This window comes from Salvia hispanica, chromosome 6 (assembly GCF_023119035.1).
Source record: "Salvia hispanica cultivar TCC Black 2014 chromosome 6, UniMelb_Shisp_WGS_1.0, whole genome shotgun sequence".
Taxonomy (NCBI): domain Eukaryota; kingdom Viridiplantae; phylum Streptophyta; class Magnoliopsida; order Lamiales; family Lamiaceae; genus Salvia; species Salvia hispanica.
In genome coordinates, this window is record NC_062970.1 from 13,039,222 (window position 1) to 13,059,552 (window position 20,331).

At 39.8% G+C, this 20,331-nt stretch overlaps 2 protein-coding genes across 2 annotated transcripts; both read left to right on the plus strand.

The window, feature by feature from the left end:
• Nucleotides 1-1,813: 1,813 nt before the first annotated feature.
• Nucleotides 1,814-10,044, plus strand: LOC125196144 (methionine S-methyltransferase-like). Its single transcript, XM_048094536.1, has 12 exons — nt 1,814-2,105; nt 3,006-3,199; nt 3,346-3,552; nt 3,718-3,813; nt 4,491-4,679; nt 4,751-4,939; nt 5,040-5,276; nt 6,810-6,947; nt 7,429-7,749; nt 7,872-8,051; nt 8,482-9,435; nt 9,558-10,044. The coding sequence occupies exons 1-12, from the start codon at nt 1,889-1,891 to the stop codon at nt 9,852-9,854; spliced, it is 3,219 nt and encodes a 1,072-aa protein (XP_047950493.1). The 5' UTR covers nt 1,814-1,888; the 3' UTR covers nt 9,855-10,044.
• An 892-nt stretch (nt 10,045-10,936) lies between these two features.
• On the plus strand, nt 10,937-11,701 carry LOC125196566 (21.9 kDa heat shock protein-like). The gene has a single exon (XM_048095129.1). It carries the CDS (start codon nt 10,988-10,990, stop codon nt 11,555-11,557), a length of 570 nt encoding a protein of 189 aa, XP_047951086.1. The 5' UTR covers nt 10,937-10,987; the 3' UTR covers nt 11,558-11,701.
• The last annotated feature ends 8,630 nt before the right edge of the window (nt 11,702-20,331 follow it).

The window sequence follows — 20,331 nt, forward strand, 5'->3', positions numbered from 1 at the left end:
GCATCACACCACTCCTTTAATGGTGGCCTGGAAATGCTTTTCCTATATTAGTTGGAAGCAAATTATTAAAAGCTTCTTAACCACGAATTATTAAATTCATGAATAATTGGTGATACTTTTGTCATATGTATATTCAAGTTAGTTTAAGATAATGTATCGCCAACGAATGAATGGTTACTAAATATTACTCCCTTGATTCACAGATAGTAGTTTATAACAAATATTCTCTCAACAATCAGGGAATGTACAACTTTCCCTATTTGAACACATATCCCATCATAAAACCACTGAATATTCAGTCTTTTTCAAGGTTATTTCATCAATTTACACACATAACGATATTAAATTTAAAAGTATATTATCATGTATAGGACCACTAGCTATGGAATTATTTAATGTCCCATAAGTCCATACGAAGATAAGACTGCGTAGTGATTTATTCGAGATCCATTTCATTGACTTGACTCGATTGTCCAAGTGGGAATGCAAATCATTTAAGTAGGCCATGGCAATATTGCCATAAATCATAATGCGTGAATTTTATAATATAATTTTGTAATTTTAACACAATATTGCAATATGTTGTAACAATGTCCACATTGTTTGATGTTTTATGTACTTAGCATATTAAGCTTTTTTACCCATATACCAAGTGCAATAGTAACTAAATTAAAAAAAAAAATCAAGGTTGTGCTATCGAATTTTGCCGGCATGCGTGGTACTCATTGAAACTCCCTTTTAGTGATGCCATCATGTGACGCCTAAATAATAAGAATACTACTAGTATCGAATTACAAAACAAATAATTTGTTTGCATTGCTCCATTTTAGGTAAATAAAAGATTTAAAGTCTCATTTACATTTTTTTTATTTTATATAAATTTATATCATACTTCACAAAATCATTACACACATATACTCCGTATAATATAAGATCAAACAATTTTGTAAAATTTACCCTGAATCAAAATGGATATTTGAATAAGGACGGATGGAGTAAAAAGTCAGCACATTAGAGCACACATTGGTTTTCTCATCTTTTTTGTTTTTTATTTTATTTATGGTTATCTAAACAGAGATGTATTGAATCATTATTTAGATAAACCAATTATAATATTTAGTAATTAAAGATCTGTTTATTTTGTGATTAAAAATTAATTAAAACTTGTTTATTAATTTAGATAAATTAGTTTTATTGAAGCTAAATAATAGTAGTACAAAAGTTTAGATGTATAAATTTTATTTTATGTATACATAAAAATATATTGAAATTTTGCTATAGACATTGAGTTCATTAAATAATTAGTGAGACTTTAGAGAGTGGAAGGCATATTTAAATCGAAGCAGTAGTACTATTTAAAAGTGATATAGGTTATTACTCTTCCCGTCCCACGACAAGAGTCATATTTTGCAATTTCGGTCCGTCCCGTAATAAGAGTCATATTTCATTTATACCATAATAGACTCCACATTCCACCAACTTATTTCACTTATATTTTATTATAAAACTAATATATATAAGTGAAATCTATGTTCTATTAACTTATTCAACCCATTTTCCTTTACATTTTTTAAAACTCGTGCCATAACCAAATAGGTCTCCAATTGCGGGATGAAGGGAGTAGGATTTACCATTTAAAATTTGGATGGATCTTAATTTAATTTTATTATAAATAATTTTCTTTTTTATGAAAAATGGAATCTTTTCAATCACCACCAGTGATTCAGTGACCAATCAAGTTTGACATATTTGTATACGACAGTGATACATATACAAACGTGTATATATATCTCACTTCTCACACACACAGAGAAACATCGCAAAATAGAGCTCCATTTCCTTCTCTTCGAGTCTGTGAGGGCGAGAACACGCAATTACTGCGGTGATCATGGAAGATTTTCTGAAACAATGCAAACAGTCCGGTGATGCAGCCTACAGTGCTCTGCGATCACTCCTGGAGCGGCTCGAGAATCCGACTACCCGAACCGACGCTAGGATCTTCCTCTCGGAACTCCAGAAACGGTTCACCTCAAAGGAAGACAACGACCGCTGCCTCCAGACTTACCATTTCCAAATTCAGGACATCTACGTCGAGCAATACGAAGGTATACGATCTATTATACGTATAGATGTACGTGTGTGTATATTATCCGCTGCGAATTTTAGTGAGATTTTGTGCGGGCAAAGTTTAATGTGGGGTAGAATTTGAGATATGTTTTCAGGAAAAGAGTTAATTGTCAACTTCGACGACTGTCAATTCACGCTTTCGTTTTTGGAGTTTACAAAACGGATGGGCCAATTTTAATCGAAAATTGAGATCCAATAATTGTTAGGCTGACGAAACTAGCATAATGATACTTCCTGTTCCTGAAAAGTGAAAATCTGCTGTTTGACTAAATGAGTGTAGAGTTATGTTTTTTTTTTTGCTGTTGTTGAGAATGATCTGGCGGTCAATCTTCTAGGTTTTTGAATGTTGTTTCGGTTTATCTTATGCTCTGCGCGAAACAACCTTTGCACAGATTATAGCCATTCATATCATGCAAGGATTAATGAGCTACAGTTTGTGACATATCTCATAGCAAAAGAACGTTAAAATGTGATTCAGGAATCTGGTTTGTAAATGTAGCTGGAAACAAACTTGAGATTCATTGTAGATCCTTGAATGTGCTGTTGGAGACAGGCAGACAGCCCCTTTGTAGTTGTGGAGTTCTTTTGCTTGGGGGAGGGCCAGTATTGCACAGTAACCACTTTAATATGAAAACAGAATGTGCTTATTTTTATCACAAAGTAAAGCAGAATGCTATTCAATTGGATCTGATAGTGGAGAAATTATGGTGTTCTCGAAACATTGTATCTCTATTAATTTTCGTATTTCCCTTATTTAGTTCTTGTTGTTTCTATTTTCTCTTTCATTACCATTGAATTTGGAGTAGATGAAGGTCACTGACCTGGAGGAGTTTAGAGTCTCAATGTGGGACTTGAACTCATCATATCTTCATGTGCAGGTGTCCAGAAGAGGAAGAAACTTACAATGATGGTGATACCCAGCATCTTTGTACCCGAGGATTGGTCCTTCACTTTCTATGAGGGGCTCAATAGGCACCCGGATGCCATTTTTAAGGACAGGACACTAGCTGAACTTGGCTGTGGAAATGGATGGATATCTATTGCAATTGCGCAGAAGTGGTTACCATCAAAGGTTCACGATCCCTTTATCTTACATACTAACTGTTTTATCTTGACGTTTAATGGAGTCTATCTTGTTATGCATGTATTCTTATATTTGATTGGGACTTGGAAATCAGGGCAATGAGGAATCTTAATGTGTTTCAATACTATTTTCAGGTGTATGGGCTTGATATCAATCCAAGAGCGGTGAAGATATCATGGATAAACCTCTACTTGAATGCTCTGGATGGCAGTGGCCAGCCAATTTATGATGCGGAGAATAAAACTTTACTCGATAGGGTTGAGTTTTATGAATCTGATTTGCTATCTTACTGCAGAAATAATAACATAGAACTTGAGAGAATTGTTGGATGCATACCACAGGTATCATGATTAATTGTAAAATACTGTGTAAATTGTTTGCATGATCATGCTTTTCTTGTTCATAAAATACAACACAGTTATTTCCACATAATGGGATTATTTTCAAGTGATATGGAGACTCTTTCAAATGTTCTTATCTTCCTTTTTGTGCTTTTGTCATTTCAGATTCTGAACCCTAATCCAGATGCAATGTCCAAAATGATTACGGAGAATGCTAGTGAAGAATTCTTACATTCTTTAAGCAACTACTGCGCTCTTCAGGTCACTTGTTATATCATCTGTCTATTCTGAAGTCTAATAGATGGGTTCTAATGTTTCAAGCCAAAGTAAATATTGTAAACTCACACTTCCAGTTTGAGTCATGGTACACATGAAAATGATTTTGTAAGAAACCATAGATTTTTATTTCCTAAGACTTAGACCTGATCTGTTATCACTCACCAATCTGCTGTCAAGTTTTTATTTATCCTCTTTATTCTTCGTCGATTACTCTTCATGCCTGTTACCTTTATAATTTAAATAGACTATTAGTTGCAGGTCCTGTACTGATTGCTGATGGTATGGAGTGAATTAACTGATGCGTGAAAATTTATGTCTTCATTTCGTTTAGCGCATGAAGTTCCATCTCTGTGCAGACTATAGTTTTTCTAGTTTGCTTCTGCAACATTTGTATTAACACACCCTTCAATGTACTATAACAGAGTTAGAGTTTTATTAGGTCTTTGTTCAACTAGAGTGTTCCATGGCAAAGCTTATTCCACTAATAATCTGCTACAAGGTCATGCCTTCTGGTTCTTTGCAGATTACGTTGGCTCATTGTGTCTGTGATGTTTGTGTTTTTTCTATCAGAGAGAGTTTTCTACTGTGCTCTTTGTCTGTTTAAAACGTAGAAAGAGATGTCTTCACTTGTTTCTTGAGCTAGTATATGTTCTTTTCAGGGCTTTGTGGAGGACCAATTTGGTTTAGGTCTCATTGCGAGGGCCGTCGAGGAAGGGATATCTGTAATAAAACCTCTGGGTATTATGATCTTTAATATGGGAGGTCGCCCTGGCCAAGCTGTGTGCAAACGTTTGTTCGAACGCCGTGGTCTTCAAGTTGACAAGATTTGGCAGACTAAAGTTCTTCAGGTTCTACCCCAACTTTCCAACTATTTTAAATCCATGCAGGAACAGAAGTTTTAGAAATCTTTCTATTGCAGGCTGCTGATACAGATATTTCTGCACTAGTTGAAATTGAAAAGAATAGTCCTCACCGTTTTGAGTTCTTTATGGGACTTTCTGGAGATCAACCAATTTGTGCACGAACAGCATGGGCATATGCAAAAGCTGGTGGTCGTATTTCTCATGCTTTGTCAGTATATAGTTGTCAACTCCGACAACCTAACCAGGTTTCATATCTTCTTCATGATTAAGAGTTATTATTAAAAAAACAAAAATGGATGTGTTCCTGCTAGATAGTGAGCCTTAAGCTGATTTGCTGCTTGACAGGTAAAAAGGATATTTGAATTTCTCACGAACGGACTGGATGATATCAGGAGCTCCTTAGACTTGTCTTTTGAAGAAGATTCTGTTGCAGATGAGAAGATTCCATTCCTTGCTCATCTTGCTAATGTTCTCAAACAGCTCTCATTTTTTCCTTATGAACCACCAGCAGGAAGTAGGCGTTTCCGGGGGCTTATTGCCAACTTTATGAATACATACCATCACATCCCACTTACTGCAGATGTAAGGAACATTGCTACTCTCAACTTACTAACTGTACAACAATATTATTGTCAGCTGTGATTTGAGTTACCTAAAATTCATTGGAGGTTCTTTAATTCTTGATTTGATTAAAGCCTTGTCAGGTTCTTTAATATAACTTCTTCTTGTGCAAATACCAGCTAATTTTGAAAAGTTGGAACTTGAAACTCAATATTAAAACCTTAACACGAATACTCATTCTCAAAGTCACAATTCCTTGTGAATGATTGATTGATAGTGTACATGTTGAACTGAATACTAGTGAACTTCTCAAATTATAGTAACCAATCTTCTTAATAGTGTTTCTCGCCAAAGGTGGAAAAGTGTTTCATGGAAAATGAGGAAAAACAGTAGCTCTTAATGCAATAACCTAGTCTAGTCCTTTACATACTCTTCCTTCTCTCAATCTCAATTTTGTTGAGTGGTCAGGTCAGCAGAGGGAGTCAATAATGCATAGTGGAGTTCTTGTTGTTATTGAGTGTTCGTTAAAAAAAACTCAACACATGCGATATGTAGAAAGCTATTACTAGGAACCACCTCCACAAAATTAGTGCTTCATTTTTAGGTTTTGCTTGGACTTTGATCTCAATCACATCATGATACAGTAGGCAACTGTGCCCTGTGAAGCTGAATAAGCACATATATCTTAGTACTCCAAGAGTTGAAATAATTAGTAGAGAAAATATAAACTATATTAAACCTCAAAGAATCTTGCTTCACTTGTGATTCTTGCCTATATAACTAAGTCATTAAGCAAGGTAGGAAAAAGAACTTTGCATTAGGTCTTAGTGAAATTTTTAGTTTTTGGACTTCTGAGTGTCAAAAGTATATATATGTTTGTCATGATTTTACTTTGATGGACGGACTTAGGTCACTTATCTCGTATATATGGCTCTTTTTACAAGTCCTTTTGTGGTTTGGTATATGACTTGGTCTTTCCAAGAAAGGAAAGAATATCTTTGAAAAAAGCCAAATTTGGTTATATTTCAACTTTATTAAATTTGTATCTTGGTTTCACTCAAGTGTGTTCAACACTGGATTGGAATTCTTGAACACAATTTATTAGAAATGGGCCACTCACCAGCCGATGTGGGACAAGATATTAGAATTTTAACACGCCCCCTCACATGTGGGCCGGAATGACACATCGGACTTCCATCACGTGGGTAGGCAAGAGAAGAGATAAAGAGAATAAATCCATCATCGGCTTGGGCCCGCTCTGATACCATATTAGAAATGGGCCACTCACCCCTTAAAAGGCCTCATAAGGGGGAGGGTTATCCACACTTATATAGAGAAGCTAGGATCATCACCAAGCCGATGTGGGACAAGATATTAGAATTTTAACACAATTGTTAGCCCATGTATATTTTTCTCACTCAAGAATTGTGTTAATCGCCAGTTTTGCACTTTCATATCAATGTTAAACAATATTTCTTCAATACACAAGTAAATCCTGAAACTTCCCTATCATCTAATTTGTTTCTCTTTTCTTTTTCTTACTTTGTGGGCCAGAATATTGTTGTGTTTCCGTCAAGGAATGTGGCAATTGAAAGTGCTCTACATTTGTTGTCTCCACACCTGGCTATTGTTGATGAACAATTGTCGCGATATTTACCGAAGAAATGGCTGACAAGCTTAAAAAATGTTGAGGTATTTTGATGCTAATTTCTATTTTAATTCTCTCTCATTTATCATCATGACTTTTTGCCTTCTCTTCTTAGGTTTTGAGATTCTATTGTTAGGGCTAGATATTTAATTGGTACACTTGGCTTATGTACTATAACAAGGATAAACAAAAACTAATCCTTTTAATGTAAGCGAATGCATTGTCCTCTAGCCTGACATTTTTCCTAGAGGATAGTTAAAGGTGGTGTGTTGCACTGGTATTCGCCTTCATAGTGACTAAACCTTCTTTCTCACTACATTACTTATGTGTAACATACATATATGTACCTGATAACTAGAAAGAAATCTTGACAGTGATGGTTTCATGTTTGTACTATTAGTATGAGTTTTCTTATTTCAAATTCTGATGTGCGAAGAGGCTTTCCAGAAGTTCTTTTCATTGTCACTAAATCTGATAGTTGCAGCAAGCCCCTCTTTGTTCACAAGTTCCTTTTTTGTTTTGCAGAAGAGAGAAACTGGTGAAAACTCAGAGGTAGTTATCACAGTCATTGAAGCACCACGCCAGTCAGACTTGATGGTAGACCTAATAAAGAAGCTAAGGCCAGAAGTGGTAGTGACTGGAATGGGCCAATTTGAGTCCGTTACTAGTTCAGCTTTTGAGCATCTACTAGATACGACAAGAGAAATTGGGTGTCGATTGTTTGTGGATATCTCTGACCACTTTGTACTATCCAGTCTTCCAAGTTCCAATGGAGTCCTCAAATATCTTGCAAGAAGTCCTCTGCCTCCACATGCGACAGTCGTTTGTGGCTTACTGAAGAATCAGGTGATTTATTTGATGCTTGATGAATCATCTTAAAAGTTTATGCTTGTTGTATGTGATTAATCCTCTGTAGTGATTAATCTTCTGGTAATATATCATCCAACTGTTTTTTCTCTGCAATCCAGGTTTATAAGGATTTGGAAGTGGCCTTTGTGATATCCGAGGACAAGGAAATGTTCAAAGCTCTGTGCAGGACAGTTGAACTTCTACAGGGAAGTACTGCAATAATTAGTCAGTATTACTATGGCTGTCTTTTCCATGAGCTTCTGGCTTTTCAGCTTGCTGATCGACACCCACGTGTACAGGTCAGTATGTTCGTGAACTCTCTCGTTAAGTTGTTCATAGATTTGTATTTCATTGGTTTATGTAATTGAGAGGTATGCTCGTGCTTAAGGATCTTCACCATCATATATTTAATTTTATTCTTTGTGAAAGATAACAGTGAAAAGAAAACTGACTATATGCATTATCTATGTATAACCACCAACTTACTGCTTGAAAAGCTGCAGTATAAATTCATGATAGACACAGATATAAGAAAATTTCTTGTTATCTACTTGACGGCTTGACCCTAGGATTTTCAGAGAATCACAGCAGTTATAGCCCTTAAACCCGGGTTCTGTATAATATATCCAATCAAGTAAAATTTGGTGATAGCACATGCCGCTTCCTTTACTTACTTAAGCTAATAAAAAGAAATTGCAATTAATATCTTATACATTCGATTATCTTTAGAGAAATGCTGAGGAGACAGGTGCTACCAAGGTTAACGGAGTTTGCAGTTTGACTAACCCAGTTCTTGATCATGCTGAGCTATCAATAAATGAATCTGATGAGTCTTCTCTGGTTCACATGGATGTCGACCAAAGCTTTCTGCCAATAACCACACCAGTTAAGGCTGCAATCTTCGAGAGTTTTGCCCGGCAGAACATAACAGAATCTGAGACTGATGTTACGGACGGCATTAAGCGTCTGGTTAGCAGCAGTTACGGCTTTTCTTCTGACCGCAACACGGAGTTCATATATGCTGGGTCCCCTGCAGAACTTTTCACTAATTTGGTAATCTGCTGCGCTCAAGAGGGTGGGACTCTATGCTTCCCCACTGGTTCAAATGGAAATTATGTATCTGCTGCAAGATTTTTGAAAGCTAACATCGTAACAATCCCAACAAATCCGGAAGCTGGGTACAGACTAACTGAGGAAAGGCTCACTCGCACCTTGGAGACAGTTAAAAAACCATGGATCTATATATCTGGTCCAACTATCAATCCAACTGGCTTGGTTTACAGTAACGAAGAGATAAATAAATTATTGTCTGTGTGCGCAAAGTTCGGAGCGAGGATAATACTGGATACCTCATTCTCAGGGGTGCAGTATAATTCCAAGGGATTTGATGGCTGGAACTTGGGAGCTACACTACAGAAACTTTCATCTGCTAATCCAGCCACTTCTGTATGTCTACTTGGGGGATTATTTTTCAAGATGCTTTCTAGTGGGCTTAAATTTGGATTTCTGCTCATGAATCAGCCTTCTCTGGTGGATGCTTTTCATAACAGTGGTGGAGTAAGCAAACCCCACAGCACTATCAAGTACACAGTGAAGAAATTGCTGGACTCCGGGGAGGATCTGTTGAACGGCATAGCAGACCAGATGGAAAATCTGAGAAGTAGATTTAAAACCTTGAAGCAGGTAAATCATTCAAATGTTTACTCATTCACAGAGCATCGTAAGCTATTTCGCCAATTTGTGTCATGCAAATCATGGCTAAATATGCTGTATGTGTATATCTTAAACTAATTTTGCTGTGACAGACACTTGAAAATAGCGGTTGGGAGGTGCTCAACGCTGAAGCAGGTGTTTCCATTGTAGCAAAGCCATCTGCCTACTTTGGCAAGACCATCAAGCTGAATGATGGCTCAGGGAGCCGCGAAATCAAGATTGACGACACAAACATCCGAGAGTCGATGCTCACTAGCACCGGTTTGTGCATCAATAGTGCGTCGTGGACTGGAATTCCCGGTTACTGCCGCTTCACCATTGCCCTGGAAGACAGAGATTTCAAGCGGGCACTGGATTGCATTACTCAGTTCAAAAGGTTGGTTTCTTGAGTTGAGTATTATGTTCATTTATTTTGTAACGCAAGTTGCACACTTCGTTATTTTGCAACTATTTTGTCGTGAAATGAATTGATTCATCTTCCAAATTGATGTTACCAGCCAAAATGTATGAACTTGAAGCTATATGTTTCAGAGCATGCGTGTTGAGTTCAATATAATAAAACTAGTCACTGGAATGCCATGTGAATGAATTATTCCCATTATAAAACAATTGGCTCAAAGAAATGGGTGTAAATTGTATGGGTTTTGATTATACATGAGGTTTTCAAAACTTGAATGTTCCGAATAGAAGCTGATACTCAACTCTACCAAGTGAATTAAACACATGAACATTTTTCTTGTCTGTCTGTACCATAAAATATAAACATTTATTTGTCCTTTCTCAAACAATATTCAGCTCCTGTCACAATTTATTTATAATCATTTTACATAATTACGTTTTAAGTGATAATCGACTCACAATCACAATACAAACAATAGAAACATGACCTTTATCAACTCACGACTACAAATCACCATGCAAACAATACTAAAATGACCATTTATCCACTCACGGCTGAAATGACATTAGATTTTTTTAACTCAGTGTGCGACATATATTCATATTTTTATGGGACAGATAGAATATTTTACAAAATTCTCAATACGGAGGAAATGAGGAGTTATCAAGGTTAGGTATCAAAATTTAGGTACAAAATCAAAATAAATCAAAATTTAATGCTGTGTCATCTCATCACTACTCATCATAAATATATAATATATAAAGAGAAGATAATATACAAAAAAATTATCGAACTCAATTTTTTTTTTAGTACTTGACAATTGGAAACTAGTAATACTATCTATGACCATTAAATAATGTTGATATGTCCGAAACTATAACATATCCATAAAAATGTATCATAACCATTAAATACTTTTGAAATGATATGAATTTATGATCACTTCTTCAAGACAAAAGAAAAAAAAATGTTTTAAGAGTATAAAGTTTCATTTCTCAGAGGTTCCAGAAGCCCCTAGCTTGTCTCCGTGGCTCTAGAACCATGTACACATCACCTATAAATTCATCCCCAAACTTCCATATTTCACAAACTAAATTGTAACACCAAACAAGCATCACACACATGGACGGAACGAAGCTTACAATGGTGGCGATGGCCTTGTTTGCCGCGGCAGCATTTCTCCTGCCGCAGGAAACCACCGCGCTCGTGCCCTACATGAGCCCCCGGTCGATATGGGAGCTCATGCTGCCCCCGGCCGACGACCCCTTCCAGATCCTGGAGCAGTCGCCGCTGGCCGCAGCCAGAGCTGCCGTGGATGAGACCGCGGTGGCTCTGGCGCGGGCGGACTGGCGGGAGACGGCGGGCGAGCACCAGATCTCCCTGGACGTCCCCGGCATGAGGAGGGAGGACATCAAGATCGAGGTGGAGGAGAACCGCGTGCTCCTAATCAGCGGCGAGCGGCGCACGGAGGAGGAGGAGGTCAAGGACGAGCGCTGGCACAGGGTGGAGCGCACCGCCGGCAAGTTCTGGCGGCGGTTTAGGATGCCGGCGAATGCTGACATGGAGAAGGTGAGCGCACGGTTGGAGGACGGGGTGCTGAGGATAACGGTGCCAAAGGTGAAGGAAGAGGAGATGAAGAGGGAGCCTAAGATCATCACCATAGCCACCTCTGACGCCAAAGAGCTCCGTTAATTTTACTATTGTTTTGTATTTGGGTTACATGTCAAATAATGTCTGTATTTTCGTTTCTTTCATTTTCTCAAATAATTGCATATGTAGGGTTGCGCTCGTGAAATGTATCAATAATAATTTGTGAGTTAGCTCGTTGGATCTAAACGAATATGATCAATTAGCAGTGAAGCTTTGGTATAAGATTGGTGGCATTACATATTTGATGAGAGTAAATTATAAACATAACAATGTAGCATTGTAATTTTTGAAACACACATACTCCATTAATAAGAATCATGAAATACATGGATTTGCCCGCAGGGGCGTTGCAGCTTGCAACGGAGGGGTAGCAAGCTACAATGAACCTAGGTTCGAATCCTACTACTGCCGTGTAGTTAGAGATGCCTAAGGTTTTTTGTAACGACCCGCCCTTCTAGGGTATAATAAATACGACGATAGCTACCTAGGCGGACTTAAATTCAACAAGATCATAGGCTAGGGTTTCATTTAAAGGGATTTGACCGAAGTAATTAATGAACTATTTAAGCAATAAGACGACGGCTTAAGCAAGAAATCAATCATGGATAAATATCATAAATTATGCTTAAAAGACAAGGGTTTAATATAATCCAAAAACGCATTATGTCTCAATATTCTAAATCAAAAGGAATAAGTTCAAACTCAAACAAACGATGATAAGTTTCATATTTCAGCAGAAGCATTCAAGAGGGAAGGTGAAGCTATGTATGAAGACACAACTACACTCGGAGTTTCATATGATCATGTTATTCAATTAACTTGCTCAACACTGCCAACCGCTCGTCGCCGCTCAACCTGCACATAGGGAAAACACATGCAGGGCTGAGTATTTTAAACATACTCAGTGAACTCATGCCAAAACATTTTTAATAGATATGCCACCCTTACCTTAGTGAATTCGAGTTTTCATTTATAAAAGAATATCATCGAGTATCACAAAATAATTTCATAGACTGGCCAGTCAAACAATTCCTCCCATTTTCTCAACAATCAACAATTCCATAGTGCGACGAAAGTGTGGCCACACTATTCGCCCACGAGACCGGCCGACTAGCAAGGACGGCTCCCGATCCCAACTGTGTACACTAGCCTGATAGCGTTTGCGGCCCTACTAAGACCCGAATTCGTTTATGTAGCCCTATAGCCTAATGGAGCGGACTCACAAACTAGACATCAGACACACAACATAACCAAAACAATCACAGGCATGACATAACATTTTAATCCACCCTTATAACACCATAATCAATATTTTGGTAATAAAAGAGTTTAGTAAATAAAGCCCACCTCTACTCCTTAGATCACAAGTACGCTCTTCCTCTTGCTATCACGTCGAGAGCGCGAGTTATCACCTTTAATTTATGCGTATCACAAGTAAGTCTCAAACATCTACTCAAAATCATGCATGTTCCCAACGTTTTCCATTTTTCCCATTGATTCGTTTTATATAATCATTCCAAAATCAAGGCATGATTATTTCACTTTCTATTCGCACTACAACTCCAGATCTATTATCGAAACATGTCACACATGAGTGTTTTACAACACACATCACACACGCACACACATCACACGCACACACACACGATCCACGTACACACACACATGCATCCCATTCATCAATTGGTTTCCCCTTTTCACTCGACCTAGATGCATGAGGGTTCAAGAATACCGACTAATCGGTTAGATGAGAAAAGATTGATAATAAAATACCTTTTCTTGCTAGAACGAACGGTTGAACAAAGAAATAGCCTTGATTCTTTAATAATTCTTGAGTTTCAACTTCAATTCTTTGTAAAGAATGAAGAGACCTTGAATAAAATAGGAAACAAGTTGAAGAAGAGTGGAGGAAGTGGGAGGCGTGAATTTGAGAGAGAGAGGGGGCGATTTTTTTGATTTAGGTTTAGGGTTTCACTCCTATTTATAGAGTGCAAGATATAATCTCATAATTAAATAAATAAAAAGATTTGAGGAGATATGGGAGGGAGAGTGGCGTTAATTTTGAGAGAAAATAGGGTAGGGTTCGAATTTCATGCTATTAATTAGCATATGATTTAATTTGAATATTTCACGGAGTAGAATAAAATATTACGGAGCAGAATAAAAATAATAACCTTCCCAAATAATTAGGAAAGTAGCGTTAATATTGATTCCTCCACACGGAATCAATTTCAAATATTAATTAAAATAAGATATGGCAAGATTTCCTTAGATATGGTAAGATATGCTAGAATATTTGAATTTATTCATGGAAGAGAATAAATAAGGGATCAAATAATTTAATAAAATAATCCCTTCTCCCATAAATAGGAGATGGAATTGAAGTGAAAATACGGAGTAGATAACCGATGGTGGACTCCATACTTTCTCATCAGCGCTTCAATCGTCCTATTACAGAAGTGAGTCCCTTGGTCCGAGATGATCGCTCGGGGCACGCCATACCGGTTGAATATATTGGCCTTTAGGAATCTTGAGACTTCCTTCGCGTCGCTTGAACTTGTAGCTTTGGCCTCGATCCACTTGAACACATAATCTACAGCAACCAATATGTACGTATTTCCATACAAAGATGGGAATGGGCCCATGAAGTCCATGCCCCAAACATCAAAGATCTCGCAAACTATTATTGGAGTCTGTGGCATCTCATCTCTCATAGAAATCCCTCCGGTCAGTTGGCACCTACTGCAGTTCTGGCAGAACTCATAAGCATCTCTATTCAACGAAGGCCAGTAGAACCCGCTGTCCAGAACTTTTCTTGCCGTTTTTCTTGGGCCGAAATGTCCACCACACGCTAGTGCATGGCAATGGTTTAGCACGTCTCTTTGCTCCCACTCTGGAATACACCTTCTTATCAGACCCATCTTCCAGAGGTATGGGTCATCCCAAAAGTAGTACTTAGAGTCACTTTTAATTTTCATCCTCTGGGCCCTAGTGATTTCTTGTGCAGTAGGTAGTTCTCCAGTGACTAAATAATTTGCCAGGTCCGTGAACCAAGGCTCATCATTTGGTTTGCCTTTCCGTTTCTCTGACTCCTCGGGTCCAGTCAATGCTAGCACTGCTACCCATCTGATTGGTCTAGTGGACTCCCCTAAGTGATACAAATGCTCCTCTGGAAAAACATCGGATACGGTCCCCCTCTTATCTCTGACTTCCCAGTCGAACTCTTGCAATAGTAACACCCATCTGATTAGCCTTGGTTTGGATTCCTTCTTGGCTAGGAGATATTTAATGGCTGCATGGTCAGTGAAAACTATTGCTTTCGACCCCAGTAGATATGGCCGAAATTTTTCAAATGAGTACACCACAGCCAGCATCTCCTTCTCGGTGGTGTCATAGTTCTTCTGGGCCTGGTTGAGAGTCTTCGAGGCATAAAATATGACATAACTTTTTCCTTCGATTCTCTGGCCTAAAACTGCTCCTATGGCAAAATCACTCGCATCGCACATTACCTCAAAGGGGTAATCCCAGTTGGGCGAGCGGATTATCGGGGCTGTGACCAAACGATCCTTGAGTAGCTGGAAGGCTTCTTCACATTTATCATCAAATTTAAACTCCACATCATTCTGCAGAAGTCGTGTTAGGGGCTGGGCAATTTTTGCGAAGTCTTTTATGAACCTTCGGTAGAACCCTGCATGTCCCAAGAATCCACGAATTTCCTTCTGATTCGTTGGGTATGGAAGCTTAGAGATTACTTCCACCTTTGCTTGATCTACCTCGATGCCCCTCTCTGATACAACATGTCCCAGCACTATCCCCTCCTTGACCATGAAGTGGCACTTCTCGTAGTTTAGCACTAGGTTCTTCTTCCTGCATCTCTCCAAAACAACATCTAGGTGCCCCAGGCAAGCCTCGAAAGAATCTCCATAGACGGTGAAATCATCCATAAAAATTTCTATGCAATCTTCCAGCAAATCTGAGAAAATGCTCATCATGCATCTCTGAAATGTCCCAGGTGCGTTGCATAGACCAAAAGGCATTCTCCGGTAGGCATACGTTCCAAAGGGGCAGGTAAATGTGGTCTTCTCCTGATCCTCTGGGTTGACATAGATTTGAAAATACCCACTGTAACCATCTAGAAAGCAGAAGTATTGTTTTCCCGCCAACCTCTCCAGCATTTGGTCGATGAAGGGTAGTGGGAAATGATCCTTGCGTGTGGCCGCATTGAGTTTCCTGTAGTCTATGCACATTCTCCATCCCGTGACTAACCTTGTGGGCACAAGCTCGTTGCGGTCATTCTTGACTACTTGTATTCCTGATTTCTTAGGCACCATGTGGACAGGACTCACCCATTCACTATCGGGAATAGAGTAAATGATCCCCAGGGCTAGCAGCTTCAATACTTCCTTTAAGACTTCCTCTCTCATGTTGGGGTTGAGTTTTCTTTGTGGATCTCGGTATGCCTTGGCTCCTTCTTCCAAACGGATGTGATGCATACATAGGTCGGGGCTGATCCCCACTAGGTCAGACAGAGTCCATCCTATTGCCTTCTGGTTCCTCCCCAGCACTTCTAATAGTTTAACTTCCTGCTCCTGGGTCAGAAGGCTGTTGATTATGACAGGCAGAGATTCGCCTTCTCCTAGGTAAGCATACTTCAGACCCGGAGGAAGATTCTTCAATTCTTTCTTTGGAGGGGGTACTTCAGGGGGTAATGGATTTTTCTCCATACCTTTCTTGACCAGCTCGTCCAACTCTGGCAACTTTTCCATACTGGCCAGTTGAACTGATTCCTTGGACCCAGGGGATCTTGCCTCACCACAGAAATCCATTATTGCCTTTGTGATTTCTCCGTCAGATAGCCCTTGTTCCATAACTGCTTCACACCATCCTGCAACTTCTTTCCTCATGGATTCAGTCATTTCCGAGGTGTCCACCTGTTCCTGCAATAGTTCGGTCTCAAGAAACTCCTGGACCAGGGGGTTAATGACATCAACAAAATGGAGGTTTTCCACGTCTAGTGGTTTCCTCATAGCTTCATCAATGCTGAAAGTGAATTTCTCCCCATTGTAATCTAAACAGATGGTGCCATCAAAAACATCGATTATAGTCTTAGCGGTCCTCAAAAATGGTCTCCCTAAAAGAACGCCACTAGACTCAGCTGTTTCGTTGTCACTCATCTTTATCACATGAAAATCAGCAGGGTATAAAAAATCATGAACTTTTACTATCACATTTTCTAATACTCCTTCAGGGCTAATGCATGATCTATCAGCTAGCTGGATTACCACTTTCGTATCAGTCATTCTCGCTCCTACCAGTTTTTTGTATATGGAAAGCGGTAACACATTAATAGATGCACCTAAATCACACATAGCATGCTCGATTCTGACACCTCCTATAGTGATAGGTAAGGTAAACATACCTGGGTCAGTTTGCTTTGAAGGCATTATCCTTTTCTGAATTACTGCAGATACATTCTCCCCGATCACGATCTTCCCGTCAGACTTTGCCTTGCCTGCAACGAATTCCTTAATGAATTTGCTGAACGGGGGAAGCTTCAAAGCCTCCAGGAACGGGAGGTTGATCTCCAGCTTTCCAAAGATCTCCATGAAATCCACGGGGTTGTCCTTTTTCTTCTTGGCATCTCCTCGGTAGGGAAAAGGTTTCACCCTCTTTATCGTGTTGGTAGGATCTTCCTTAGAAGGTTCTTCCGCCTCTCCTTCTTCTTTTTTTTCAATTTCTACCTCAGGCTCCTGGTCTAAGAAAAATGGGTTAGCCATCCGAGGTAACGATCCTCCCAAGTCACCGGCTTGAAGATCATCCTCTGCTCTAACTTCTTCTTTTTGCTGGACCGGGTGGATAACCTCTTCGCTCATCGGCATTGACGTTTCATCACTTACCTTAAGCTTAGGTCCTTCGTATGCTTTCCCAGATCTCAGGGTAACTTGGCTGATATTTGCCCTTTCTGGCGGCTTTACTGAGGCTGGAATCCTTCCCTCATTCCCTCGCATATCGCTCAGGGATGTTGCGATCTGAGATAGTTGCTTTGACATCAGATCCATCGCGGCTTTGTGTTCCTACTGAGCATCCTGGAGCTTGTGAACCACGTCATTGTTTGCCATCAAGTTGTTTTGCATGTGTTGTTGAGAATTCACTAGGTCATGGACCATATCATCCAGATTCCTCTGGGTCCGAGTGTTCTGTTGACTGCCACTTGGCCCTTGACCATGATTTGGTCCACCCCCTTGATGCGGGCGAAAGTTTCCTTGACCTCCTTGGTTATTGTTGTATTGATTCCCTGGTCCCTGATAGTTGTTGTTCCTCTGGTGTGGGGGTACATATGAGCTTCCCTGGTTATTTTGATTCCTATTGTTCCAGCTGGGTTGATTTCCTTGGCCTCCTTGACTCCAGTTGCCCTGTCCCTCTTGATTCCTTCCGGACCAGTTGGGTTGGTTCCCTTGGTTTCCTTTTGAGTTAGTGATCTGGAGTTGAGGGTTTTGATTCCCCTCGGACCACCTGAAGCATGGATTGTCCCTCCATGGAGCGTCCTTAATTTTCCACTGGTTCCAATTACTGCCCTGATTATTTTGGTTCCAATTTCCTACAGCATTTATATGGGCTGGACACTCCATCCCTCCTTGAGGTCCGCACCAATTGTATCCATCCTCTGGACCTAGTGCTTGTTTATCTTTTTCTGGTGAGTTGTTCTTTCCCAAGGCGGTTAGGATAGTCTTCTCCAGCTGTTCCATTCTAACATCCATCCTTGCATCCACTCGGGCATCTAATATTTCTTCATTTTGCACTGTTACTGCATCCGCACTTCCTCTCCGTAGAATGGTGCGAGGTGAATCGTATGCCTTTTTTGCATCAATTAATCGTCCCAGTATCTCCCGGGCCTCACTCACCTTCCTCTTGGTGAAATTCCCTCCACTAGCGGTATTCATTAAGTCTTTAGACTCCGGTCTCGCCCCTTCATAGAACAAATAGAAGGTTTCGGTCTCCATCATCCTGTGGTTCGGGCAAGCATCGAGCAGTCCCTTAAACCGAGACCAATATTGACTCAGCGATTCATCATACTCCTGCTTGCATTCCTGAATTTCCTTCTTCAGAGCATTCGTTTTGTTAGATGGGAAAAAGTAATCCAAGAATTCCAACTTGAAGTCCTTCCACGTATGGATTGATTCTGGTGGCAACCTTAGCAACCAAGTGTTTGCCTCTCCCTTCAGCGCAAACGGAATCGCGCGTAGGCGGTAATCCTCCTCTGTTGTATCGTTGGGCCTCTTTTGAATACTGCAAAGCTTACTGAACTCATTGAGGAATTCATAGGGACATTCATTCCTCCGGCCCGAGAAATTTGGCAGAATACCCAGCACATTAGTTTTGATGTCGATCGCCCTCTGGCGCTGGGTAGAAACGATAGCATGGGCTGGCTCGCCATCTAAATGGCCAGTGAGCCAGCCGATCTCCGGGTCGTCATCTGCGTTGGCCATATCTTCAACATTTTCCTCCTCTGTTTCTGAGGTTGACTTTGGTTCTCTTTTTACTGACAAAGTTGACTCCTCGTCGCTCTCCGAACTCAGGTGAACTGGATCTCCTGTTGTAAGCCCCGATCTGGTGGTGACTGGGAATATAGTTTCCTTGACCCGCCAACTAGTCTGGGCGCTTCTCCAACCAGGTGAGTTGTTCCAGTGTCCGAACCGGTAGCTCCTGTTCATAAACTGGAAAAAGAAACAAAAGAAAACATGTTAAATAAATTATTTACACCAAAACATTCGCAAGCACACTAATAACACCATGCATCCCCGGCAACGGCGCCATTTGAGAGCACTAGAGCTTTAACGAGTGCAGTGCAGGTGCGGTATGATATCACGCGATCTAACAGGTCCAAAGGATTCGACTAGACTTCTAAGGCTAGAAAACCGTGGAACTATCAGAAAGGGGTCGTTGGATGCACTCTATTCCCTCAAAACCTCAACCCACTATACTACAACTAGCACAGGGAAGTAAAGGATCGATCCCACGAGGATGAAGGTGCTACGAAACTGCATTTGAGGATGTTTTGGAAAAGAAAGGGGTTGGCTGCTGCCACGCAAATTATGGGTTGAGTACTAAAACTACTGGGTCTGAGAGACTTAAACTACTTTACTCTACCTACTGGGTCTAAGAAACAAGAACGTACGGAACATGCATGACTTTAAGAAATGAAATATTTGAGAATTAAAGAAAACAACTGGAGTTAAGTAACTAGACAGACTTTCCTAATTTAGACAAACAAAGGAGAAACAAACAGTGGGGACCAATTTCCTTAAACGACCAGGGTCTGGAAAAGCAGCTGAAAAGCAGAAGTACATGCAGAAAAGTAAAAGGTCTTGCAGAAAGGTGCTAACATAAAGCAGATCTGATTCTAACTACCACCAAACATCATCGTCTTCAGGAATCAACTGAGAATAACAGAGAAAACAGAGCATTTAACATCATGAAAACAGAGTAAACTTCGGATCCAAACTAAAAACGAGAAATTAAAGTCGCAACTAACAGACCTACGCTACTGGACCTAAGAAATGGAGAAACAGAACGTAAATAGCCATGATCATGCAGAAACGTAAACAGAAACACCAGATCTGCCAAACTCCAACTCAAATCCAACATAACTCAACAAATCCAAACAACTCCATACAAAAATCCACAGCCTCCAGCAACCAATAAACAAATCTCAGCTCCGAACACTAAGAGTTACGAAACTAAAACGAACGAGTACTTAGAACCGAAAACAAACTAAACAAAGCAAAATAAATATTGTTTCTTCGCCTTCACAAGGC

Excerpts from the sequence above, each read along its gene's own strand:
- LOC125196144 (XM_048094536.1), top strand. The coding sequence starts at position 1,889 with ATGGAAGATTTTCTGAAACAATGCAAACAGTCCGGTGATGCAGCCTAC. Across the intron at positions 3,200-3,345 it reads AGAAGTGGTTACCATCAAAG|GTGTATGGGCTTGATATCAA; the intron begins GTTCACGATCCC and ends TACTATTTTCAG. Across the intron at positions 6,948-7,428 it reads CAAGCTTAAAAAATGTTGAG|AAGAGAGAAACTGGTGAAAA; the intron begins GTATTTTGATGC and ends TTTGTTTTGCAG.
- LOC125196566 (XM_048095129.1), top strand. The coding sequence starts at position 10,988 with ATGGACGGAACGAAGCTTACAATGGTGGCGATGGCCTTGTTTGCCGCG.